The 27,267-nt window shown below is 35.0% G+C and overlaps 2 protein-coding genes across 3 annotated transcripts in view; one reads left to right on the top strand and one right to left on the bottom strand.

Annotated features, from left to right (window-relative positions):
- LOC144434043 (ephrin-B2a-like) overlaps positions 1–8,332 on the top strand; it is a 37,006-nt gene extending 28,674 nt beyond the window's left edge. The window contains exons 2-5 of one of the 2 annotated variants that reach the window (XM_078122489.1): positions 1,131–1,414; positions 2,151–2,264; positions 3,771–3,839; positions 5,830–8,332. In XM_078122489.1, the coding sequence (XP_077978615.1) occupies positions 1,131–1,414; positions 2,151–2,264; positions 3,771–3,839; positions 5,830–5,993 (631 nt within the window). In that variant the 3' untranslated portion in view covers positions 5,994–8,332. The remainder of the gene's footprint in view (positions 1–1,130; positions 1,415–2,150; positions 2,265–3,770; positions 3,840–5,829) is intronic. The other variant, XM_078122490.1, reaches the window with a different exon arrangement.
- A 2,251-nt stretch (positions 8,333–10,583) lies between these two features.
- Positions 10,584–18,282, bottom strand: LOC144434465 (ephrin-B2-like). Its single transcript, XM_078122916.1, has 4 exons — positions 17,890–18,282; positions 16,671–16,951; positions 15,695–15,796; positions 10,584–12,274 (listed from the first exon to the last, which is right to left on the bottom strand). Exons 1-4 carry the CDS (start codon positions 18,021–18,023, stop codon positions 12,069–12,071), a joined length of 723 nt encoding a protein of 240 aa, XP_077979042.1. The 5' UTR covers positions 18,024–18,282; the 3' UTR covers positions 10,584–12,068.
- Between the last annotated feature and the right edge of the window lie 8,985 nt (positions 18,283–27,267).

Here is a 27,267-nt window from a genome sequence, read left to right as displayed (position 1 = left end):
ACAGTATCGGTCAATTTTAAAATTATTCATAAACCAGTACATGGTTATTCAAATTAATGCCTAGCAGCAATATTTGGCGAATCCATTTGAATGAAAATAGTGTCGCCATGGAAATGTGGTATTGGTAATGCAGATGTAGAATTTGAGGTCAATACGTTCCTCGAAAAAGTATACTTTATTTATCGAGAAAGAAGACGTAGATATTTATAGACAACTGTGATAGTATGGTCAAGTAGGTGTGTGTGTTTATGGCAAGTGTGAAAGTGTGGTGTGAATCCCACACCTTGAGATGTTGTAGTTTGTCAAAGAAGTGAAATGAGAAGTATATGGAAATTGTACACATTCATTTATCATGTCCGTTTAATGAAACTCACTCAGCTAAACTTATAATCTTGATGAAATGCTTCATATGATTTGATTGGTTATTTCTCGGAATGAAGTTACTCATCACCCAATTACGCATCATCTAACATATGCTGAAACACTTTTGTAGCTATATTTGACAGAGCAATGTTGAATGTGTAATCTAAGTAACGAAGAAAGTCTAATGACATTTTAACAGCTATGCAATGATCCTGCAATTTGTTGGCATGATTCTGTCATGTATATTATCCATTGCAAGTGTATTAATGTATTAAATGATGGTCTAACCTTGGAGCTATTCATTAGCTGAGTCATACACTATGTCTTGTACAGTTTTATACCAACTGTTCACAGGAAATGTTTCTGTGTCTAAACAGTTTTATGTTTTGGCTCCGAGGGCTCTTAACCACTTCATGTATATTGATCAAAGACTTTTTCCCGCCGATGCATGCATATCTGTCTATGATGTATCTATATATATCTGACTTGTAGTAAAGCAGTAATATTGCCTATTTGCTGGAATCAGTTTCAGTTACATCTTATATACCCTGATTTGATTTGGAATAGCCCTTGTATTGATATAGATACTCATGGGACTAAACCATTAAATGCATTTTACAAGAATTGTGGGGATGGCAAACTGATGTACGTCTACCCAGCAGTTTAGACATCATTGCACATCCTCCATGATAGAGGGCAGTATACTATAACAGATTTCAGGATCTGGTTTCTCATACTGATATTGGTGTTTTCATCTCTATTTTCAGATTCCCACAAGGAGGTTTTGAAGTAGAAGTGAATCTAGATGATGCAATGACAATAAAATGTCCACGTGTAGATGAAACAGAGGGACACAAAGCACAATATAATAAAATTCACGTCGTACCTAAAATAGGATATGAGGAATGCAGAGTAGATTATCCTGGTTCGCGGGCATTACTGAACTGTGATGAACCATACCAAGAAACAGCCTATGTTCTACTAATTCAAAACTATAGTCCCATACCAGGTGACTTACTCTTTCAAAGGGGACATGAGTATTACTTTATAAGTAAGTATTACATTTCTTGAAGTCTGTTTTTTCTGCTTTTGATTGCTCAGAGACTTTGGCAATCTGGCTTGACATTTAAACAGTGTTATTTGATATTTTGATATTTTTTAATGGCTCGATAGCCTCCTAGGTAAAAGCCTTCTTTTTTTTCATAATATTGGAATCAGACAAGTTGCAATGGTCATGTTGTATATATGTATCTGACAGGGCCACTCTAGACTGATGTAGGACCTTTTGTCCTGTAATTTGCTATTGTATATTGATGTAATTACAGTTTGAATAATGTTGTTTGTGCACCGTAATGGTGCCTTCAGGGCCTGAAAGTTTTAAGCAAATATAACATAACTGTTATCAAGTAGAAACAAATAGCTTTGACCATAATTACTGACAGAATACAATACATTAACATGATAAGTCTGGATGAAATGGACAAGGTAAACAGGAAATAGAAAATTACATGATTTGATATTTGATTATCAAAATAATGATTGTTAACAATGACGCCAATGACAACATTACAGTTTATGATCAAAACTGTTGTAAAAAAAAAAATCATATACGAAATTTGACATGGAAGTTTGCGACACTTGATTGTTGAATATTTCATTGTGATGGTACATTTATGTTGAACTACATGTATATTTTATTTGGACATTTCCTATGTTCTGTTCTGTGTACGTAGCAGTGATGTTGCTAGTAATATAGTTTTCTTCTTTTCTTCTTTATCCCATGTTAGGTGTTGGTGATAATACACAGGAGGGCTTGTCAGATTTGTCAGGGGGAAGCTGCGTGAAAAATCATACAAAACTCAAAGTAAAAGTTTGCTGTGGCACTGCCTCACCACCATCAAGTAAGTTTAGCTGGTATTTTACACCAAAAAAAAAAATTCTAGCATGTTTAAGCAAGTGGTGTGGCTGGTAGTAGAACTATAGAAGTGTGTGCGTGTGGTTTTGTTTCCACTCATATTCAAAGAATGCTGTTGACATGTCTGTGTGTTGTTATTCATTGTAATAACATGGTTCATGACAAAAAGCAGCTATTAATAACACCACCCAACCAAACACTGGCAGTATTGTGTGTTTATAAAATTTACATGCCCATATTACATAACAATTCTACTTTATAATATTCACAATTAATGATATATTTGGGTGTATGGATTAACGGGTAAATACATTTCATTTAAATAAAAACACATTTGGTGAAGGATTAATGTATATTTCCATGTATGCAATCATTGGCAGATATATAGATAGATAGATAAATGCACTCTTCATACACTGCCGTTTATAATCTTTCGCCTCATCGCTCACAAATAAGTCATTCAACTATAAAATTATGACTGTGTCTGCATTGTTGCCAGCTTCTATAACTAAAAAAAAAAAAAAAAAAATTGTCTATGGAGTGTCAGCTAATGTGCTGCAACAAAGCAATGGCAAAATATATAACACCAAAAACATCATCTGGCAAACACTAAAAACATGAAAAGACAGATTTTCTATTGTACTTGCTGCATTGCTATTGTCATGCAAATCATGTCACATGACTTGATGGATGTTGTGATTTCTTTACTCCAACCAGTCTGTTATTGATCAATATATGCATGTTTGTTTGTGTGTGCATTACTCTAATTATGATAGTTCAAAATGTGGTCAAAAACTGATATGAATGGTTTTTATTGAGTTACAGAAGTTTAACCATAATGACACAGACTAATGAAATACTATAGATGACTTTTATACTGGCAACCTTTTTTTCAAGCCGTAGAAATTCTAGCTTTCTATCTAGACGGACCAACTTGCTACCTGTATCTCCCTCTACAAATTGCTCTTTGACTATATGCACATCTTCACTGATTATACAACTATAGCTTTTTTCAACGTACTTTGTGCCTTTTCCAAACTATTCTAGTTGTATTATATATATACTCTGTAAATTCTTCAAAAAATATAAAAAGTAAATTTTTCAAACTTTTAAAGTGTGATAATTAGTAGAATTGTGGCCACACAGATTTATTTCAATGAATCGTCCAACTTGTTCCCGTAATCTAGATTATTCCATCTCAAGCTATAGTACGTTCTATCATAGTATATACTGTATCTCCAACTCAAACTGGTGAATTAGAAGTATTTTTATTGCCCTATAAAATTGTAGTAGTCCCATGAGAATTTGATGTAAGTCAGTAAATTATTCATTCTAGGGTACTCACTCTTCATCAGAAATGATGACTTGATATGTAAATTTTTGATATGTAAATTTTTGACCTGTGACCTCAAGCTGTCATCAATCAAGCGTGACAGTTGTTCATTTTTCTAACATGACTTCTTTCGGTTGTTTTCACTTTTACCTATTCTAGCCATTTCATTTACTACTCCAACAACCAAAGAAACCAATAAGATCCCTGAACTGAAAACAACTACTACAGGTGCGTTACCATGGAAATGAACTCTGACCTTTGACCTTTGTCCTTTATCTTCCCTTTGCTTCTATAAATGCTAAGCACCTCGCCCCTTGTAGTATGTGTCTTGTGTTTTTATATTTACATACATCATCCCTGCATGTGAAATGAATAAGTTTTATTCGGATTTCATATTTGATATTAAAGTTGTGGTTTTTCATTTTTCAATAATTTTAATACTTTAATACAATTTTAAGCATGCAAAATAACCCAGCATAATAAGATGATTTAATAACGCATTCATACAAGAACAGCGAATCATGATGAAGAAGTATTTGATGAAATGGTTATTGCGTGTGACCTCTGACCTCAAATGTGGTTCTTTGAAGTACCTAGTGTAATGTGTTCTTCATTGATGCATAATATCTGAGAAATTGACATAAGCAACAAATACATGTAGTGTTATCTATCAGGTGATCCCGTCTTATCAAACCAATCAATCAATCAGTCATTCAAATCTCATGTGCGCTAGTGTAAGTCAGAAAATAAAAATAGATGATAATTTACTCAACTACAGTACTAGCTGCTACAAATTTCATGTTTATTATGAAGCGAGACGTGGCCGATACAAATAAATTCTCAGATAAAGAAATCTATGTATGGTTATTTAGAAGACAGTTTATGTTTTCAATAAAATTTCATTTTATTCTTGTTGTGAATACTCCAAAATGAAATTAATGACGTGAAAACCTAGAAGCGGCTCCTTGTGGTAGAGTGTATAACAGTGGTTTTACTATCTGTAAAGTATCCCCCTGGGAATGGATGGCATTGACGATTTCAAAAAAAAAGTAAACAAAAGAAGAAATAAAAAAAGCCTGCGCCATCTTGATTCTATCATTTGTCTGTGTGACAGTTTGTTGATTTATTACATGAAAGGAGACAGTGGTTTGGTTTTGATAGTCTCTGTGTATGAGGTCACACTGGATATCTAGATGTCTTTTAGTACTAGTCACGGTCACCAGATATTTACACCAGAAAGATGCAAGAAAGATAAATGTGGACTGACCCCAGGTCATCTTAGAACATTGACACTAACACTTGTTATTATCACATCATCATCATCATCATCCACACTTGCACATTAAGGTGTCATCATAAATTTTTTAAAAATCATCAGATTTTTACTATTACTTATCGAAATGCTTGTGAAAAGTGTTAAAAACAACTGACTTTATAACCTTTAACATTTGCAGTGGTGCTTGCATTCTGTGTTGGGTTTGTTTTGCCCTAGCCTGTCACCATTGCTAGATCTGTGACTTCCTACATTTGTAGTGTAGTGCTATCCGTGCATCAATCTCAAAATCTCTCTGATTCAATACCACATTTAGTATCTTAGTCTAGATTCTATACTTGTCAACATTCTCTGCGATCACTATCTTCACGTATAGTCAAACTGACAATTTTTACCGAAAATCTAGCAAAACCACCTGCTGGGGAAAGGCTGAACAGTGCTTGTCAGTAGTAATCCATCACACACTGACAGGCAGTTGTAATTGGTTACTTTATTTTGCTTATTAATCTTAAATTGGTACAGCCATGTTTGACAAAATCACATGGGGACGCGATAATATTGTCACATTTATATCAGCTCGCCAATACCATTCAATTATCGCTGTCGGGTATAAGCACAGATTCTTGTGCTAGAGTAACCAATTTGACTATATGGTGGAGTTAATCGTTAATAGTGATCTTAACATGTGTGTGTATATAGGAAACTAGACTTCTAGTATCTGGACTACTACCCTCATTATCTGTTGATAATACATGAGTATAGCCGAGTCACAGATCCAGCAACAGACAGACCGGAATAGTTATGCCTCCATAAATCCTAACATGGTACAATCCTAACATTAACCTACTATATGCTAGCACCTTTTCCCCAACCATCCAGTGTATTTAGATTTGACAGAAACTTGTAGAAATACTAACTAATATTATGTGTGTTTTCTGTCTTCAGATCATAAACCGACAACTAAACAAGAAGAAGAGGACAAAGCAGGCAGCAAAGAGGCAAATAAAGACCAACAGTCAAGTTATTCACCAGCGTCAACAGCACCCATCACACTATCATGTGGACTTCTCATTCTTATTTCACACATACTCATAGGTTTCCTTGTGTAAAAGTTGTCCTGGTTTGACTGTGCCTTTTTTTTGTCCAGCAATAAGGAAGAAAAGAAATATGAAAAGAAGCCAAGCTTTGGAAACATAGTCTTCCAGCATCCACATTGAAAGTCGACCTAGCTGCCATTTTGAAAAATAATAGCTTGAAATAGCCAATCAGATTACTTTTTACTTCTCGGACCAACAGCATTTAGTGACAGTTTGACCAATCAGAATTGCGATTCCAAAGTAAAACAGTTCATTTATGTAAAACATAGAATGTAAAATGTCACAACTATCAGGTCATAACCATGTTGTGTCACATATCCTAGCATGTATCGGCTTCTTGGTGTGGGTTTCAATACTTGTTTGTGGTTTCTATATATCGGATACTTTTGAGTTTTACTTGTAGTTTTACCCAAGTTACAAAATGTTACATAATTTATAATTTCTTTCAGAAATGTTGCTGGAAGATAAAGCTATGACATTGTAGTAAACTTAGTGATACATGGCTGAACAATATCTTTTTATGTGAGTTGTTAGATGTACATTTACATTTTCAAAGTATACTATAATGTTTTTTATGTTCTCTAGGAATCAATCATGTACTGTACATATAAAGGGCTGTTTTGAAGATCAAATCATTTTATGTTCTCTAGGAATCAACCATGTACTGTACATATGAAGGGCTGTTTTGAAGATCAAATCATTTTATTCTGAATACTGTTTTGGAAGATTTTTCAACAACACATTTAAGTATAAATTCATTGATGTTTTTAATTTCAACTCTGGTAGATGGTATGACAACTCGATAGTAGCTAGCCAAGCCTCTAAATCCAATTAACTCAACTGCCAAAATCTACAAATTTCTGAAGAATTTTGAAGTGAAATTCAGTGGCCTTCTTACGTAAATGCACTGTGTACTACCATATTATTTCAAATCAACTAAATACTAACCCATTGTATGGGTTTAAAAGATCAATTTTGTGTTCGCATAATTACACAAATTATGCAAAAATCATAATTTGCATAAAATAGCCTTGCATGAATTATGCAAATGTTACATTTTGCATAAATTATGTGATTTTAATACTAGTCCTGATAATTTCTGAGTGTGTTATCAAGCCAAACTTCTTCACTCGTAAAGATTGGAAAAAAATAAAAGCAAAAAAAAAAAGGATTTCTTTTGCCAAAGGCAGACAATGTAAATATTGTTATTTGTAAATACTGATAAGATTATATGTGCAATATATGTGAGTATTTGACCGTTTTTTTTTTCAATATCAATCAATCATTATCTTGTATTTGTTGCTTGTATACTCAGTGTAGTTTATATTAATTATAATGCAAGTTCATTTGTAGATTTTAGTTTCAGTGTAGTTGTTAGTTTCATCATTTTTTCCTTTTTAATTTTTGATTGTACAGATATAGATGAATTGAAAATATAGTCAGTTGCATGTTTATTTGCAGATAATGATGTAGATGAATATTTTTTAAGTCTATTGCTTCCTTCAAGTTTTATTTGTTGAAGAGAAGAATTCAAATTTGATGAGAAGATGTAGATTTCTTATTGTATTTATACAGGTGTATTTCTTCAAAATGTTGTTCATTTCATTAAGGAGGTTCATATGTTGTTCATTTCATTAAGGAGGTTGACCTCTTAGTGAATAAGCACCAACTGCTGTTACTTAGCAACTCATTAGGTGTACATTTGCAGAATAAATGTGCAACTTCAACTGCAACACACAGCACTCCCAATATTTGTTTAAAATTTGTTGAGAACTGTTTGTATGCGGGGACTCCTGTGGGTCTTATGAAAACAAACCCAGAACTATCAAGTTTGCTACGTGTCCTTGAAATTAGGACTCCAGTGGTAATTAGTTTAGTCATGGGAAAACAGTTATGAACCCAGACTATACACAGGCCTCCCAATTTGGTGAAATTTAAGGTTCAAAGGTCGTGTATATAACAATGATATTGTTGTATTTGTGTGGCCAACTTGCTTGGTTCTGTATACAGAAGTCATGCCATGCAGTTCTCAAATCACCAGTACCCATGCTACTATGTTTATTGATACCTTGGATAACTATACCTTTGGAGTACTCGGTATACCTCTCACTTTGTCCTCAGACTCTACCAAACAATCTCTGATCTGAGCTTTGCATAAACTATTATACCATTATATATTATAGGCAGTCAACACTGAGTTTTAGCGGTGGTAGAACTTCTACAAAATTGATCTAAATATCATTTTTATGCCACTCTGTAAAATGTGTCTCAGTGGCAAGATATCTGATGTCACTATCCTTACATGTAAATCTACGATATACTGTACTTTTCTCAAAAGGGGGGGGGGGGGGGGGGTGTGTGAAGATTTCTTGTCTGTTATCTCTCAGTTTAAAGGCGAGGGGACATCACACCTCTGTAGATGGAGAGAATGTTTTCCAGTTCACTCTTTTAGGGGAAAAAGATTCACTCTTTACTAGGGGTGAGAGTATAGATACACCACAAGTGATGTGATCCCCTCCGAAATAAATTACTAGATGTATTCAATGCAAGGTATAGATTATATGGAGATTTCAATGGATTTAATGTCATTATTAATATCAAAATATTGAACCAATCAAAAACATACTCTTACTGTAGCCATCAAAGTACCTGTTATTTTATCAGGGCATAACTAATGAGGGTGAAAAAAAAAGCAAGTTGTGTGGCCATTACAAAGGAAATTGATGAAGCTGTTGTAGGCAGGGTTATCAGAGAAGCAGCCAGGGGCTGAATGTTGTCAGTCCATGTTGACCTTGTTAAGATGATTAATTACCTTGCATTTCATGTTGTTGTACAGACATTGAATCTGTCTGAACTATAAAGCTGTTGTGGGTTGTTTGTATTGAGACTATCACAGTCTGACAATGCTGTCCTGTAATCAGAGAACGTTACAGTTAACTAAGTTGTACTACGGCATGGAAGGCTGTCAGCCTAACAATGCTGTCATTATCAGAGAATGTTGTACTACCACTGAAAGACATGTACATCACAACTGCTGTATACTACTGTCACCAGTTCTTCTGTTTTATTTTGTAAAGTCATATTTTCTTATAGTTTAATATACATTTTATAAGAAAACATTATGGTAATAAAGTGAAAATCTTTTGTAAAAACTCTGAATCATGTCCTGATTACTTTACATGTGTACTTTTGAGTGTGGTATGTGTAGTCGTCAACTAGTCCTGCTTGCAGACTTTACTCTGACAATAGTTCCTCTCTCCTTTGATGTTTTGCCTGGACATTGCACAGTCACTTGTAAACTTGTCATAATATAAAATAATGGCGTTAGTGGGTATTTACGAATGTTCACAAAATACCATCATCAGTGTTTACACTGGAAAAACACTATTTCCGATGCCAACACTGGCGACATTATTTTGTTAACATTCATAAATACCTAATATTGCTATTATTTTGTATTATGACTATTCTTGAATAGAATATTAGCTCACAGGTGACTGTGGGACATTATCAGAATTGATTCCCATACACTGTCTGCAACAAGAACTAGGTATGAAAAGCAGTGCAGGCTTCCATTTTTTCAGAAAACAAGGTTTAATGAAGAGATCAGAAGGAACTTGATTGTATTGATCTAATATATATATATACTATATGATATTATGAATCACGTATACTCATTGTCCACAAGTTACACACCATATTAATTAAAGTGGTACTAGGCAAATTTATCAGCTATGGTTGGATGGGTTTACATGCAAACACCATTCATTTGCATGCCTTCAATGAAATAAAAAATCACCTTCTGGTGTTGTTAACAGTTGATGGCATACTACTAATTGGGGTGTCTTTCACATTTCAGTATTCTGAATTATTTCATCAAATCATTTCTATATTATGTCTAAAATATGAGGTTTGAGTTCTGCCAAAGGCAAGTGATGGTAAAGCCTAATTTAAAAAAATTGGTTCCGATTACACTCAATTTTAGAATAGGTAGGGTAGGTAGATTTTTTATTATATTTTATTGTATTTTTTTTTCAGTTGTGAGTGTCTAGTTCAGGTAGTTATGTGTTTTCCAAATGGTCTCCGTGTTATTAGTTTCTTCCCATCACGTGTAGCCATTACAGAGTGGCAGAACAGTTTTATATTGTCCATGTCAGTTTCCGCACCCACTATTTCTGGCGAGACTTCACACAATTTTCATGATTTTATTATTTTTTTCTCGAATGTGTAAAAAAAAATTTAGAGTCAGCAGTGAAAAAGTAGGTGGGTCGGGTAACCAGAACCAAATAATTATTTTTTTTAGGCCTAAGCAGAATGCAACTAGTATTTTTTTAATATCCAGCAAGAATCGACCTTAACACACACACACACACACACACATACTCTGTCTATAACATAACCCCAACACCCCACATAAAATGTCTGCCAAAAGTGTAGTGTACAAAAATCTGGCTTCACAACGGTATTTTCAGTTCATTATGATTTTATAAAAAACGTTATCTTTGCATTATTTATCTTGCCCCATAAAAGGTGTATGAAAGTGTAAACAACAAACATGTCAGGGTATTGTAGGTAAAACACATTTTTATTTCTCCCGTAATATCAGAGAATCTACCACATTTCATTTCAACAAACCTTTATGACAATTATAAAGATGTCACAAAATACAATATCAAATTTTCTATTTACAAAGTCATTTAAACAATATCATATATTGTTTTATTTTTTCTTAAAAATCTGTACATGAAACAAAAAATCGAGCCATTGATGAGCAGCAGAGTTCACTTTCTTGTACATGTATTGCTCCATCAAATAGACATTTCCTTAGGCTTGTATCTGTTCATCCGGCATTGTAGTTTCCATGGTAACAGCTCATTCATATTTCCTGTTTGTGAGCAATTTGGTCATCAGATGAATCTCTAGTCAAATTTAAATCTTCATTGTCATGGTAACGCATTCTAAATCAAGCATTTTGTACAAATGTTTACTATTTCAAAATATCCTTGGCACAGTAAGAGATTAAATTTATCAAATATTGAGATACGGGAGCCAGTCCCATTCAGAGGTACATTTGGATTCAGTTTTGTCATAATGATATAAAATTTACATATTTGTTGTCATCGTGATGTAAAATTTTGATATTATCAATAAGTTAAAAAGTTTTATGTACTCAATAAGATAAACATATAAATTATGAAATTTATTTTCCATTGATGAATGTACTGACCAGTAATAGGCTGTAATAGGTACGTTTTGTCGTTCCTCTCTCACCGGCCTCGGCCATGTGAGGGCGCCCCGTCACGGCATACCTTACAGACTACATAGGTATGTGAAATATTATGATTAAATAATGAAATACTACTAGACAATGTTAAGTACCATTGAATACTGATTTGTAATTAGTAATTGGGTTTGTGTGTACCAGAAAAATTCATGGCCAATTTCATTTTTTTTAGCAATGGAAATATGATACTTGGTTAAACTTGGTATTTTTTGACAGTTTTACAATTTACTGTAAATTATACATTATTTAATATGCTGGTTGTCCCATTGCTATTACTAGCAAAATATCGCAATCTTGTTTGAAAGTATATTGCTCCCATTATAACCATACAGAGAAAATCCAACAACCCAGTAACTGCACACTAAGGTAGTGTTTGGTTATATACACCATTGACTACAGTCCAGTAAACTGTAACTGTCTCATCTGTCTGTCTATTTCCCCAAGGAATTTGACACTGGTCAGTCAGTTCTGATTATAGTAGTGGCTAGAATTAGTTAAATTTGGTAAAATTTAATTGCTAACTTCTTTGCTGATATTCTTCACTTTCACTGGGTAACATTGAATTTAGAGACATGGCCTTTTTATTTTTAAGATACTAATGATTCTTAAATTGTCAGTCTTAGTAAATAAAGTGATGGTGAGTTAAATGAGATAACAAACACTGACTGCATATCCCATCATCTCTAGGTCATCAACTTCTCACCAGATGAGGCCCACTCTACTTTAATACTTCTAACTTTTCTCTCTCAAAAAACGCCATGATGCATGAAATGGAAAACCAGACTTCAGACTGTGCATGGCGTTCATATAATTAGACTGAGTATGTGAAATAAGACAAATATTTGGACCCAGATCATCGTAGCATGACAAATGGACGAGGTACCACTCATACTGGAAGGTTTGACACTATGACTTGGTAACATTGTTTTTATAAAAGCTGTTGTGTGTCGAGGCAGTGGTTTGTTTGTTGTTGTCGGCTTCTTTCCATCTCCCACTGAATAGGTCGGCACTGTAATAAACACAAAAAACATAAACATGTTACTAAACTTTGTTCTAGAACTACTTCACAGCAACAAAAATTCCCATCAACATCATTTGAAAAAAAAAATTTTTCTCTAACTTGTTGGTACGTCACGTTTGTTTTTGATGTACAGATAAAGAGAAAAGATGATTCCATGCCATGTTACAAGTTAGCTTTCATCTTTTCACAACAACAAAAAATCATGGTAAAATTAATTTGAAAAAAATATTAATTTCTGTAACTTTTGGTACATATCTCCTTTGTTTTAGACCAGTATTATGGTATACAAATAGATCCACTTTATGACTTAATATTCAAATTATGGTTTTCAAACCTAATAATTCCACATACATCACACCATCTTTAAAAGAATCATTCTGGGGTGTTGTCTTGAGGGTAACTACTAATTCAACTATACTATTAAACTGTTTGATTTTTTTTTTACTTTAATCATCGAAATGGCTGTTATGATGACTCAAATAGTAGTACTGCAGTAGTGCCAGACTACTTCAAGACCACAAGTAGACTAGAGGTGTAGTGAATGAATTTGATACTAAATAACGCAAGAAACAGTATTGCAGGTAAAGTTATGTAAATTTTATTTCAGATAATCATCACTTATTATTTTGGATGATAAAATGTTGGTTTTCAGTATCATACATTTAGAATATCTGGAGACAAAAAATGTAAGTTTTTAAAAATATGTTCGATCTTTTCTGAGGTGTCGAGTCAACAAATGTGATACTTAAATAGTACCAGTAATGTAACAATATTACAGGTGTTCTACACCTGCAAACAAACACCTCTACGACATTGTTTTTCTATTTGCTAATTCCTTGGTGGGTGGTTATTATCCTTATTCTTTTCATGTTTATTTTGCCTCCAATTATACAAGGTTTCTGCTGTGTCCAAACCATTCATTACTGATACTTGCTTCCGTACATAAACACTCGTAAGAAACCAAAGTGTGTGGCCCCTACACATATTTTCACGGTCAGTTAGTTTGGAGTTAGAAAACTGCTTGAATTGTAATATACACTTTTCTGTAATATACTACCATTCAAACTGAATGCAGAGATATTAAATTCACATTCTGGATTGACCACAGCATTGCTAGGGATGTGGTATACTAGTTTTAGGGGTGGAGCGGTTTGTTCTAGAATTGTTACTTTTCCTGAAATGTGAGCGGACCATAATCTGTCTACAGCTATCCTGATATGCTATATATCACAAACCCTTTACAAGAAAAAAAAAGATTTCTTGTCCGAGTACAACAACACGACTGTAACTGGCTATTAACTTACTTAGAGTAGTTTGAAATCAATGCTAAGCACACAGTGTTTTATTTCATTTGCAAGTATACCTGATAGCGTTGCCTCAAGCCTGTACTTTGTGGTGCAAACCTTTACTAAAGTATGCGTAAACTTCCTTTGCTAAAGTATGTATAAACTCCCCTTTGACTTATAAATATTTTCAACCCAGAGTTTCTTAAATTTCATAGAACGGTTGTATTTTCGTTTGTTAAATACCATTCTATTTAGTGTGTTTATACTCCAATATTCTTAGGTTTCATATTTTAAAAACTGTACCCTATTTATCTTGTTATATATACTAGTACTAGAAATGTTAGATATTAGCAAGTGACTTGAATAACTTTGTGGTCCTGTTATAGCTAAATTTTGGAGCATCTGGAAGATTTCAGTCAAGGGAACTGAACAGTTTCATGATAATTCAGGAGAGAATTACCAGAAATAGCTGATAAAAAGGTGGCAGACTAGGTTAAGTAGACTGCACTGTGTGTTTCCCCTACAGACAATTATCTATATGACTGACTGTATAGATATAATCAAAGTGACAACCCTTTCTTCTCAATCTTACAGACATCCACTGACCTTACCAACTGTTAGTATTTACACAATATACCCCATCAGCCTAAAACCTTCATCAGTTGTGAGCAAAACTTCCACTGTTTTGTCCAAATCTCATACTGTCATGAAAATCACATGACCTTTATACAGCCAGCCTAGTAGCTTTGTAACTAGAATCTGTGACAATTTCAACTTAGTTCTGCTTACGGACGAAGTAAGTCAGGACTCCATTCTGACATTGTCCCTTTCTTTTGCTTCTCCTGTATAAGGACAATGTCAGAATTCAGTTCCATACTCCATCTGCAAGTAGGAATAAGTTTTCTACAGAATTCTCTTAAATTCTTACATTTTCAGCTTAAATTCTCTACTGAATTATCATGAAACCTTTCCCTTGATCACTTGGTGTTACTTATCTGTGCCTTGATTGAAATATTCCAGATGCTCAAATTTTTGCTATAACAGAACCACAAAGTTATTCAAGTCACTTTCCTAACATAATTATTATCATTTAATTTCCACTGGGTTTTCTCCTGGATCAGTTCTACAATTCTATGATTTAGTCTTAATCTATTCGGATTAACTTTGCAGATACAATAAAAAACATCTGAGGGTTTGGACTAAGTGAAGTCAGGACATAGACCCTATATATATATAATGTAGAGTCAGAGTCTATGGTTTGGAGGGAAGTGTCACTGTGCCAATAAATCACCAGAGCTCAACTAATCTGATATGCACACATACAGAATGTGACTATCTTGTACTGCTATCTATCCCTGTATCCATATACACTAGAATGGCACTGACTGTGTATATATGAATCAAAACATGACTCAACTTGTAGAAGTCTACCTCTATGGTTACTACTAAATGATAATGAATAAACTTACTCAGAACTGCAATGTTATCTTGATTACTAAATTAATTAATTAAATGATTAATTAGTCAAACAAAGGAAGCTAGTTTAGTCACAGACAAGGAGTTTGGTTTAATCAAAGAATTCAACTTCATTGAAACACTGTGATTCATTGGTTATTTTTAATTAAATTCTAATGAAATCAGTGAAGTTGATTTCATTGTCACTGCGAATGTCTCCAATTTTCTCATACAACATCAGACTGCTAATGTTAATATCCTGAATATATTTGAATAATTATTCAAATATATTGTAAAACTTTTGATGACTGTTATAATCAGACATATAAAATTGACAAAATATTGAAACTGACTAAATTCTCTTTAAACACCGATACATGCTAAAAGTAGTGGTTGAAAATGGTGCATCATAGGCACCACTCAGTGCTGTATATGTTGCTGTCCCTGTAGCACAGAGAACTAGATATTTGCTCTAAAACCCCTAGGGTTCCACTCTGCCATACTCACAGAAAACCAAGTATTTGCCCTACACCCTTGGGTTCCACTCTTCCATACTGTGCTGCAATGGATTGCAATTTAGTAGCAGTGTGTTTTATGACATGAAATACAGCCTTGACCCCTACACTAAAAATATCGTCAGTTGTATCAATCATAACATATGACATACCTGAACACGAGACTCTGATTATAAGTTTCATGTTATGTGTTTGACAAGCACCACCCACTCTGTCATCTAGTCCCTCCATACTGTGAGTGATGTTGGTTGTTGCTGGCAAAGAGAAATTGGAGAGTTCAAAATCTAAAGTTAGTAAAATATTTAAAATGTTTGAAAAAGATGCAAAGTATAACAATGTCAGAGATCTATTATTAGCCATTCCTGTCATTTTGCCCTCCATAAACTAACAATCTTCCACAACAATGTCTTTGAATTTAATTTTGAGTATAAAAAGCTAGATGATATGAATACTTGTTTACACGCCATTCAAACTCTTATTATTACTAGATCGTTTCTGTTAATTTCATAATGTTTTGGTGAAATCCTTGGCTGTTTTACAGAAGAATACTATAAAAGACATGTTGCATTGTCAATTTTGGTAAAATTTCAAGGTTTTTTTTTATCTATAGACATATGACCGTCAAATATCAAATCCAAATCTAGTCGGTATCCGCGAACGCAAAACTAGAATTCCTACATAAATAGAAGTTTTAATGACATTGTCCTAGTATTGCCAGATTAATTTCCGTTGCGATGTGTGTCGTTAAATACCACACTCTCAAATATTTTACTTGCAATAATAACAAAGTTTTATTATTGTTTGGGTGGAAAGACTTTCGATAGTCCTTCAGGCGATGTTTCCAGCAGTGCGTATCCGTGAATGTGCTATATTTATCACGTACGTGATACAGCGCCTCCAACGTCCAATTTCTCCAAATGACTATATTAATTCTAAAAAAAACGATGTTCGTCCAATCTTGGCATATTATTTCTGGATTTTTGAGTTTGAACTCATTGGAAATGCAAAGTTTAAAAACAGTAACATCAAGGCATGCATGATTAGAGCGATAGATAGAATATCGGTTGATGACTGACAGCCATACTGCGATGTATCAGAGGAAAACTATGCTGCGAAACTTATACTCACATATCAAGTGATAGTCTCGGCAAGGTTCAAAGATGAAGTCATCGGGTATCGGACTTATTTGAGCAAATAAGAATGTAAATTTATTCTCAAGGAATGGTTCGTCACAGCTTAGCAACCGTCGACCAGACGTCGAATCACAACTTCTGTAGTCATCTTTTGTTACTAGGTATATGTGTTGGTGTGGAGCTATAAATTTCGACTCGTTGTCAAACTTCGGACAAACTATGTCGATCGTATCTTCAATTTTGACTTGAGCGATGTAACGCATTCCTCGTGAAAATCTGTAAAAGAAGTGTGGAAAATATTAAAAGAAACGCAAACAAGATTTGCACAAATATGTAAGACGGTGTGTGTTATCTCTGTCATGTATCTAATCTGGCGTGTTCTTGTTTCGCAGCTTAGCAGCACGGATTAGCAGGAAGTGCCGTGTCTATTTACCGGGCTGCTTATCACTTATGGCACAAACTAAACAAATGCACACCCGCTCAAAGTTTGTTATGAAATTCAATGTACATACGTCAATTGCTGTGAACAAAATTCAACATCCATGTCCGTATACATTTATAGTTTGGCGTCAATGCAACCAAACATCAAGTAAATCTTTCCCGGTTGTTTAAAAAAACATTCACTGATGGTGTACACTGTCCAGTGATCGATGAGTGATTTCCCCTATCAGGGCCTCACCAATCATATCAGTTACACTCGCATGGTAAAAGTACACGAAGTTTCATTTCATGCCGTTTATAATTTTTTTACGACACGTTTTGTTGTTCAATCAACAACCTGTGTTGATTTATTTAGTTAAGAATCACATGTCAGGTATTTTGTATTGATCTCCAATGTTATTGGAGCGAAGTTTGTTTTATGGAATAAAATTGCATGTAACAATATTGAATCAAGTTTTGCTGGTGCAGTCACCGGTGATGAAAATTAATCGCTTGTGGTTATTAATGACAACACGACTGAATATTTGGCAATAACTTATATTATACGTGTAGGCATGTAACTGATCAGCTAGCTTGTACCATGTGTACGTCCAGTCATTTCATCGATCTCTGAACCGTGACAATGAATGTCATGATCATTGAGGGTTATTGCTAAAAATCATGACAAGTCCTTCAACTTCTTGTACCGTATTGATTTATACAGTTCGGAAGACACACTTTACAGTTCGTCTTCGCACGGAACTAGCGATTCCATAAAAAGATATTTTACTTACATGGGATTTGTTTCGCTCCATACTATTTCGTTCAATTCCTCGCTACAAACTGCCCATGTAAATGTCAAGATCGTGCAAAGCAATCGGTACCACAACCGCCATAACATTGTCCATCTATTGCGGCACTCGACCATACGTTCGCTAAAATCGGGAAGCACTACGAGACAAAACCGTGTGTCGTCCTCGGCTGTTACATTGATAACTGATAAAATCCAATGGTGTTTTGGCGATAAAACGCCAGTTTCAAGTTCGGTGTCAATACTTAAAAAACTTCCTAGCGACGGTGGGCTGGTAATATGCAGGCTGAAGGACAACCACTTCCGCGTGTATATGCCAGACTATGTGGTCAGTGTGTATGTTATAGGAATACTTGGCATAGCCCCCCTGTCAAATATATACAACGTTTCCTCACACCAACGTGTGTGCTTTCGTCATTGTTTGCAGTTCCCAGGATTATATTCATGTGATTAAAAGACTATGACTACCTGTGTAAATTTAGACAGGGGGGAAAAGACCATGCCGCCGACGCCAATAATACCTGATTTCCTTATAGGTTTTAACCGACCCATTGTTCGCTCTCCTTATAGATTATGATATCATTACCTATGGACGATGACACCCCCGTCTTTCCCGTTACAACTAGTCTTCTAAGAAAAACTTTCTCAAGTTTCACTAGTATTAGATATAAATAGAAAATTTACACATTGTCCAATTTTAACCGTATTCAGAAAATAAGATTACAGAAAAAAATGGTTCGTTGTATTTTCTTTAATAGCTCTGTCTCTCTATTGTTCACAAAACCAGACAAGGCCCTTTCTTGGTGATTGTATTAGCGTGAGCTCATCGTTATACGTGGTGGAATAAACAATTACAATAAACAATTAACCACAAGCCATCACAGTGAAACAATTACGACTAGCTATACAACGTGTAATGAGTTTATTTTGGGGGTCAATTTTATGAAAGCCAAGATCAATAACTTGTCAATTGTCAATTGTAAAAACGATTTACAATAAATAGAAAGAGTGTACAACTTTATTGAGAACTTGAACTTCCAACATTGGCTTGATGTCATTCAATTTTAATGGTAATTTGAACTTTTACATTAACTGCAGTGTAAACCACGATAACAAGATCACAGTGAATCATTTGTAACTTTTCAAAGTACGGTAGGTCAAGTTCATCACAAGTGTCAATGTTACTAGTTATATTTTTTGTGTTAGCCTACCTGTAGACTTCAAGGACTATCGCTATTTACACTATACCGCTATCCTATATTTTCACACCATGAGAGAGAGAGAGAGAGAGAGAGAGAGAGAGAGAGAGAGAGAGAGAGAGAGAGAGAGAGAGAGAGAGAGAGAGAGAGAGAGAGAGAGAGAGAGAGAGAGAGAGAGAGAGAGAGAGAGAGAGAGAGAGAGAACGGAGTGTAAATTCAAAAAATAAATACGGTGACATCAGTTAGAATAGCGGATAGTGTAACTAATGATATTCCTTGAAGTCTTCATGTCGGCTAGGAGTCACGTGTCGTACTAATGATAATGCAGAACAAGTTCTAGTAATTCTATTCTCAATTTCGTATTAAATAAATACTACACAAAGTTAGTCTATCATGTCTATATACAATTCGTAGTGTCGAATTATCTTTTTACACGGTAAAGAGAGATCTTGGGATTAATAGGACTAGACTTAGAGTAAGTTCTTTAACTGTCGACGTTTTCAACGATCACTATCCACGTAGTTATCGTAATGCATCATTGCATGCGTATATAGGAAACTAGACTACATTAGATTATGAAGAGCTTGTTACGATCACTGTACACTCATCTCCACCGTAGAGAACGTTGACGGGTATACGGTATAGGATCGATCTAGACTGTAGTCAAGATCACACAACATCTGAAGACACTATGTATTGTAAATGTGTTGTTCATTTCATGCAATACTGTATGTAATTTGTACATTTCATTTGCATTTGCCCGTGAGAAATTAACTATTGGTAATACGATTCCGTTGAAAGCTTTGCGATCCTTCTAAAACACTTTTTCACATAGCCTAGAAAATTGCCCATTTCAAGGTCTGTTGATTACGAACCACGGTATGGATACCAGTGGTAGATTTATTTTAAAAGTTGCCGATCTTACTCCATGGGGTAAAAACTGGAAATATTATGTTGGCACTATTTTCCATATAGTCTGCAAGATATGATGTGTCGTCTTATCAGTGAGTGTCAGCTGATAGGGTGACACAGCACGTCGTATCTTACAGAATACAGGAGCGTTTGCACCTGGCGTTTTATTTTGCAATATCTGGTGTCAGGCATGGATTCAAAATAATTTTACAACAACAACAAATATCTTAATGGGGCAATAGTGGGTCAATTTGTTGACAAAGACTGAAGTATGCAGTCGTAAATTTCAGGTACAATTTTAAAGTTTGTGTTTGGAACAAAAATTGTTTGATAATTTGATTTGAAAAAAAGCACACAGAAACAGAACAATATTGGGTTGGGGATTGTAGAACTGATTACACATCTTAAAGTGAGTAAACCATTGACAGTCTCGATGTAAATCAAACATACTTATAAAAGACGTTGTCGATTGATGTCTCCGCCGGGTGTGATAATCCGCCACGGACGGTGACACACCTGAAACGCGCGCAGCATGTGTGTGATTGACCTGATAAAAGTCGAGAGCTGGACGGGGGTCAATGACTTCTGGTGACCTTTTAGTTATCTGACGTGATTCATACCAGTGTCGATCGAATACCTGCCCATACCTGTACGGGTTTCACAGAAAATAACAACAACAAAAACGTGTGCTCTGGAATAAAATCTTCGCCAAGAGATGTGAGAAACGCAGTGTGCGACAATTGAGGGTAACGAAGTTTTACGTTCTGAACAAGAATTCTTGTTTTTTTAAATAACAAGCTTACGAAAGGAAATTGTAACCTAAGCATCGTCACAAAAGTACAAATATTCGTACATACATACATACATACATACATACATACATACTTTACTGAATTTTGTCTGTTTGCATTGCCGGGCGTTTGATTTCCCGAGGTATGTCGACATCGGACAACTATCGGACATTGGCCTGTATGATATGTATCACTGAGATTATATTTAATTTATCTTTTTAAATACACGTGTCTAAAATCATATACATTTTCCAGACGATATTTCGCCATATTAATTACATACATGTATGTATGTATGTATGTATGTATGTATGTATGTATGTATGTATGTATGTATGTATGTATGTATGTATGTATGTATGTATGTATGTATGTATGTATGTATGTATGTATGTGTGTCTGTGTGTGTGTGTGTGTGTGTGTGTGTGTGTGTGTGTGTGTGTGCGCGCGAGCGTGCGAAATTGTTCATTTACACCGTCTCTACCATTTAGTATTAATTGGCACGGAGCCCAAAATGAAAATCCACAAGTCAGATAGTTAGCCATACCACAGGGTAAAGGACCAATGATCAATTTTGTACTCGCGATTTTCCGGATTTCTAATATTATTTTCTGTACATTTCAAATAAAGTTTTAAATACTGTTTCCTCTTACTGTTTTTTTTTTCTATTTCCTACCTAATATCAATGTCTTATCTGAGTTTATCAGCTTTGCATTAATTAGTAGCTTGCTAGAACAAACTCACTATTTGCCCAAATTAACGCATTATACCGTGAGTGTAAACATCTACTGATCCGACTAAATGGTAATACACGGAAAGGGGTGAAACTCCAAAGGGACGTGTCCAGAAATTTGCAAAGAAACCAACTTTCAAACGGTAAAATAGTAATTCCACAACCAGAAATCCCTAAAGTACAAATGAAGGGAAGCATTGATGAAGTTACAGTATTGAAGCTTGTCTGTAAGTGCCCTAACACGAAACCAGGCCAACACACTGACGATGTCCCGATGACATCCGTAAAGCAGGAAGTCGGAAGTTGAAACCTTTGACCCCTGAGTTGTTTATTACTGGCGACATGTGCCTAACTTGTAAACAAATTACCCAGGATTCTCTGGGAATAAACTCGCATTCTGTCAATCGCTGTCTTCGCTTCGTAGCAAATGTTGGGACATAAGGAAGGAGAAAAGGGTAAAATACACTCATGAAACACTGCACAGAAGTCAATACTTTTTCATTTTTGAGTTTCGTCCTACATTTCCCTCATTTTTGTGACGTTTTCGCACTATTTAATAAAAACCAAAAGTCCTATCATGTACCAAACGACGCGACGACGTTCTATTTTCGAAAATGTCGATCATTCTGCGCTGCACGGGTTACATTTTGGGGACATTTTTGGTTTTCAATCGTGAATATCTATCATGCAAGTATTTCTTCGAATACGTCGGCTTTTAAATATATCACCCATGCTACATTTTTCACGATAGACATTTTTGGTTTTCAATCGTGAATATCTATCGCGGGCAAGCAATCCTTGGACAACGTCGGTTTTTTAATATGTCAATCCTACATCCATGATCCTAATGAACGACACACTGTTTTGTCCAGACGACAGACGTTTTTGGTTTTCAATCGTGTCAAAACTGTCTTCGCAAGCATTTCTTCAAATACGTCGGCTTTTTAATTTGAGAATGAAATAAAAATATGCATGATAATAACATATGCACGATTTTACCATTTGTTTATTTCCTGTTGTTTTGTGAATTCATGAATAAATTAAGTGGCAGGGTGATTTACGGATGTCCTCTGGACACGTCCCTTTGGAGTTTCACCCCTTTCCGTGTATTACCATTTAGTCGGATCAGTAGATGTTTACACTCACGGCATAATGCGTTAATTTGGGCAAATAGTGAGTTTGTTCTAGCAAGCTACTAATTAATGCAAAGCTGATAAACTCAGATAAGACATTGATATCAGGTAGGAAATAGAAGAAAAAAACAGTAAGAGGAAACAGTATTTAAAACTTTATTTGGAATGTACAGAAAATAATATTAGAAATCCGGAAAATCGCGAGTACAAAATTGATCATTGGTCCTTTACCCTGTGGCCATACCTTTGTGCAGAGGAGCAGCTGTACACACATGTTAAGTTAGTTTTATAAGTCATTGCCCGATAGGATGACAAGATAAATCGGGTCGTTGTCTTCATAAGTCAATTATTCTAAATTGCAATGTTTATCATCGTATATATCTCATAATCATAATAATTATTTTTTAAATGTCAATGAGCTCAAATATTTATGTGATTTTAAAACTAATAATAATTACATGTGGTAGTTTATTCATATGAATAGAATAGAATAGAATAGAATAGAATAGAATAGAATAGAATAGAATAGAATAGAATAGAATAGAATAGAATAGAATAGAATCTTTATTGCATCCGTTAAGAAAACTACATTTCTTCATTGGATTTTCTGCAGTAAGTATTTGGTGCTAAGACAAACTACTGTCTTGTAAATATATAAACTACCGTATTAACAGTTAAATAAGGTTTATAAGAAAGTTTAAACTTAAGTAAAAACACACAAAAACTATCCTGTAAGGTTTATACGAAAGTTTAAACTTTACGTTAGATAAATGTAATATATAATGTATTTTAATCTGCAGAATACATTTAAAACCAGGCAACACCACTGAAGTCCAATGTTAAACAGACTTGCCGGGCTTTACTTTCTTTCCCTTGGTTGACTTTGTAATTGTTCTTTCTTTTTGGTTATGAAATTAAAAAAAAAATTTAAAAATTAAAAACAAAAAAACAACAAAAACAACAACCACCCCCCCCCCCCCAGACTTGCCGGGTAATTTATAGACCTTGGAGTGTCCTCTCCACTGAAGATCTATGGGTAAATCAACTCAAGTTATTGAGGCAAGTCAAATGTGAAAGCCTTCCTCCATGTCTTTCAATTAAGTATCGATGATAGATCTATAGTATGTAAATAAGTATGGGCTGTAAATTACCAACTGTTCGATTGTTCTAAGGGAGCCTTCAGTAATTACAAAAGGGGGTCAGGCCTGGGCTGTCACGTAAGATATGAACCTCCCCCAATTCCGTCGTGCTAAAAAGTGACCCTCCCTCAATTTCCTTTCTCTAAAGCATTACCTATTATTAGTATTGAAATATTTCAAAACATGGTTTAAATGCTGTCAGACATGGAAAAGTCACAAAATCAATTATTTAAAGGAATTAATCCCACCGCTGCCACCATGTTGAAAGTTTTAAAGGCATTGTTTATTTACCAATACCCACCACTGCATCATTCAGTACCTGTGTTCGATCTCATTGGCTGTGGCTGATAGCTAGAACGTTAACTCCCATACACTAGACGGGGCCTAGATGAGCAAACGGGCACACTCTTACTCCCGACATCTCAACATCTCCACAAGAACATCCTTTAATAATATCTTACCCAACTGTTTCCGTTTTACTCCTGTAAGACCCACTTCCTCTTGAAATTACTGAAGGCTCAAATCAAATTCCGTAGATGACGTTACCATACAATGCGTGACATGTGTTTGTGAGACCCAGTGAAGGGGGCCAGGAAGTAGCAGTCATGGAGAGGGGCATGCAGCGATGGAGAGGGGAAAGAGGGGCGTGTGGGAGCCTCTTTTGAACATGTAACTTCACGAATAATACAATGTAATTGAATTTTGATAGGTAAAATAAACCTTATAATGAAAGTACACTCTTTAGTGTCTTTCTCTAAATAAATCAAACAACGGTGACTATTCTGGGCTCCAAATCAGTGCACGAATGCTATCCATGCAGGGACCTACCCGGGGGAGCCACAGTCATCCAGGACATGATGGATATAAGTAGACTCTGGAAAGTAGAATCACGCGAGATCATACCAGGGTCTGCGGTGAAAGGGCACAGATGATAATATTACTAAGTATTTATCTCTAGTAATCAAAACACAATAAATTTGGTGATGCTATGTTTAGATACACCGATGGTATCGTGCAGTGTGTCTCGTCGGAAGCAAAGTATCCCGTTACTGTATCGTATCACCGATCTGTCAAAGAAATATTACCGATTATTTATTAGATGCTGAAAAGTCACAAGTGCCTGTGAGGTAAAACAATGAATTCTAACAGTATATTTATAAATTTGTATATACAAGGATGTAAACATTTATAGTAGTCCATGTGCCTGAACTCTGATTCCTTAGGGGCGAGATCAATAGTTCAATGTTTAGTTCGGCCTCAGACCCCCTCCCACCTCCTTCTAACTTAATTAGCCAAAATTGAAAATGTTTTGCACTGCACAATCAATTTCAAATCAGTGTGTAGTGATATATAGTGCTATGAATGCAAAGTCGGTATGTAGTGGGGAAACAGTATTCTTTTATTTACACTTTACTTTATTTTAGTGCTATGCGTTTACTATATAGCGAAAGTTCTTCTATGCTCAATTTGACGACATTTCTTTTAGACATATTTGCATTTAGGGGTACAAATAGATCCATTAAAAGTAAAATCGTTTTTTTTGTAGGATAAGAACTAAAATGGCTGAAAATCCCCCACCCCTAAACAAAAGAATTATTTGTTTATCCTACATTGAACTCCTCACCCCTTATGCCATCGTGATACTGTTGGCAAATCGTCGTGACAGCTTCCGCCACTTCAATCTTAACAGAGACTGTAGTATTTACATTCTAGGTCAACACCACAAGTTTTGTGATGTTTACCGACAAATTCGATCAGATAATTGTTCTCCCAAAAATATCTTCTACAGGCTTCCAATTTCAGATTTTTCTTCTGTTTTCATCAATAATATCACAGATGCAAAATGTTTCAACTTAAGGATGAAATAATAGCGTTACAAGAACAGCAGTTGTGATAAATCACAGTACTGCCAAAACCACCCCACCCCCACCTTACAAACATAAGTAAATTTTATCATTATAAGGACATTTATTGACTATTGTGTGTCTATCAAGCCATCCATCTGCATGATCTGGATGTTTATAAATGTGAAACTTCGTTTTTCACTGTACTTCACGGATGTGACGAAAACGATAGAATCTGTCCCTGATTTCATGAGGGCGGACTTCATGTACGGAGAGGCTAAACATGCCTGTTATGTAATGATGCGAAGTTCGCACCAGACCCGAGGTATGTTTCACAATATAATTAAATATCGATAATATTGACATATTTGGCCAATAATATGTGAAAGGGGTAAAGTACTGAGGGTTTCTAGGATCGCGTATGTTCTATCCAGAAATCAAAGAACATTTGTGTACATTTAGAGATCTTATGAAACTTCCAAGATGACATTATTATTTTAATAAAAACCATTATATTATCTCTATCAGATAGAGGAACTGTGACAAATCAAGTATCTGTTAAGCTATTGTTTATCTAACAGTTTAACAATCACTGAATAGAAAGAGAAATTGTTGAGGTTCAAAATTGTTCATTCTATGTGAGAAACAGTTTGAAACTCAAGATGGAGGAAGTTTTAGTCTCGATGCTATACTTACAAGTATGTACATACATATGTATGTATGTTGGTTTACCCTTTGGGTAAAGATATATCAGATCCTACCCAATGTATAGCCTCTAGACTAATAATTTTGTGTCCGACACTGAGCATCTAATTTGTGTCTGACACTGAGGAACTTTTGTTGAGTCCGACACTGAGCATCTAAATTGTGTCCGACACTGAGCAACTTATTTGTGTCCAACACTGAGCAACTTATTTGAGTCTGACACTGAGCATCTAATTTGTGTCTGACACTGAGCAACTTGTTTGAGTCCGACACTGAGCGTCTAAATTGAGTCTGACACTGAGTGACTTATTTGTGTCTGACACTGAGCATATCATTAGTGTCCCACACTGAGCAACTTATTTGAGTCTGACAATGAGTAGTTGGTAATTAGAGAATTTGGATTAATTTGTGTCTATGTAATTTCTTCTACTTGTCTCCCATCCGTTTACTAGACATAGATAAAACCGTTGGATTGGTATACAGAAACTTTACCACTAGACTACAGTTGACTTGTGATTATACATGTGTCATTTTTATCATTTAGATGTTTGCATGTAGTTGAAAACTGTTGTTACGGCTTTACATGCACCAATTTGAATATTTGTGTTACGTTGTTAGAACGTTTCACCACTGATGTGCCATGGTTTCTCATTGCATTGCACAAACGGGCTATCTTGCTGGAGAATTCGTCAAGATAAATTCATACGATTGTCTTTACTATTTCATTGTAAATCAAAGTTGAAAATATTTTTTGTACTTCGATAATTAGGAACATATTTGTATGTCCGCGTAAGTATTAAAGTTAATGAAAACACACGCCTCGACGTACTCCGGAGACGTACCCTGATCCGGAGATAAGCCACAACCAGAGTGATGTATAATTCTGACCTACTAAACAAAAAATA

The sequence above is a fragment of the Glandiceps talaboti genome, chromosome 4 (genome assembly GCF_964340395.1).
Source record: "Glandiceps talaboti chromosome 4, keGlaTala1.1, whole genome shotgun sequence".
NCBI lineage: Eukaryota > Metazoa > Hemichordata > Enteropneusta > Spengelidae > Glandiceps > Glandiceps talaboti.
This window is presented reverse-complemented; position numbering and strand designations above follow the sequence as displayed.

Excerpts from the sequence above, each read along its gene's own strand:
- LOC144434465 (XM_078122916.1), bottom strand. The coding sequence starts at position 18,023 with ATGGTCGAGTGCCGCAATAGATGGACAATGTTATGGCGGTTGTGGTAC. Across the intron at positions 16,952-17,889 it reads TGGAGCGAAACAAATCCCAT|ATTTTCACGAGGAATGCGTT; the intron begins GTAAGTAAAATA and ends CTTCTTTTACAG. Across the intron at positions 12,275-15,694 it reads AATCAGAGTCTCGTGTTCAG|TGCCGACCTATTCAGTGGGA; the intron begins GTATGTCATATG and ends TGTTTATTACAG.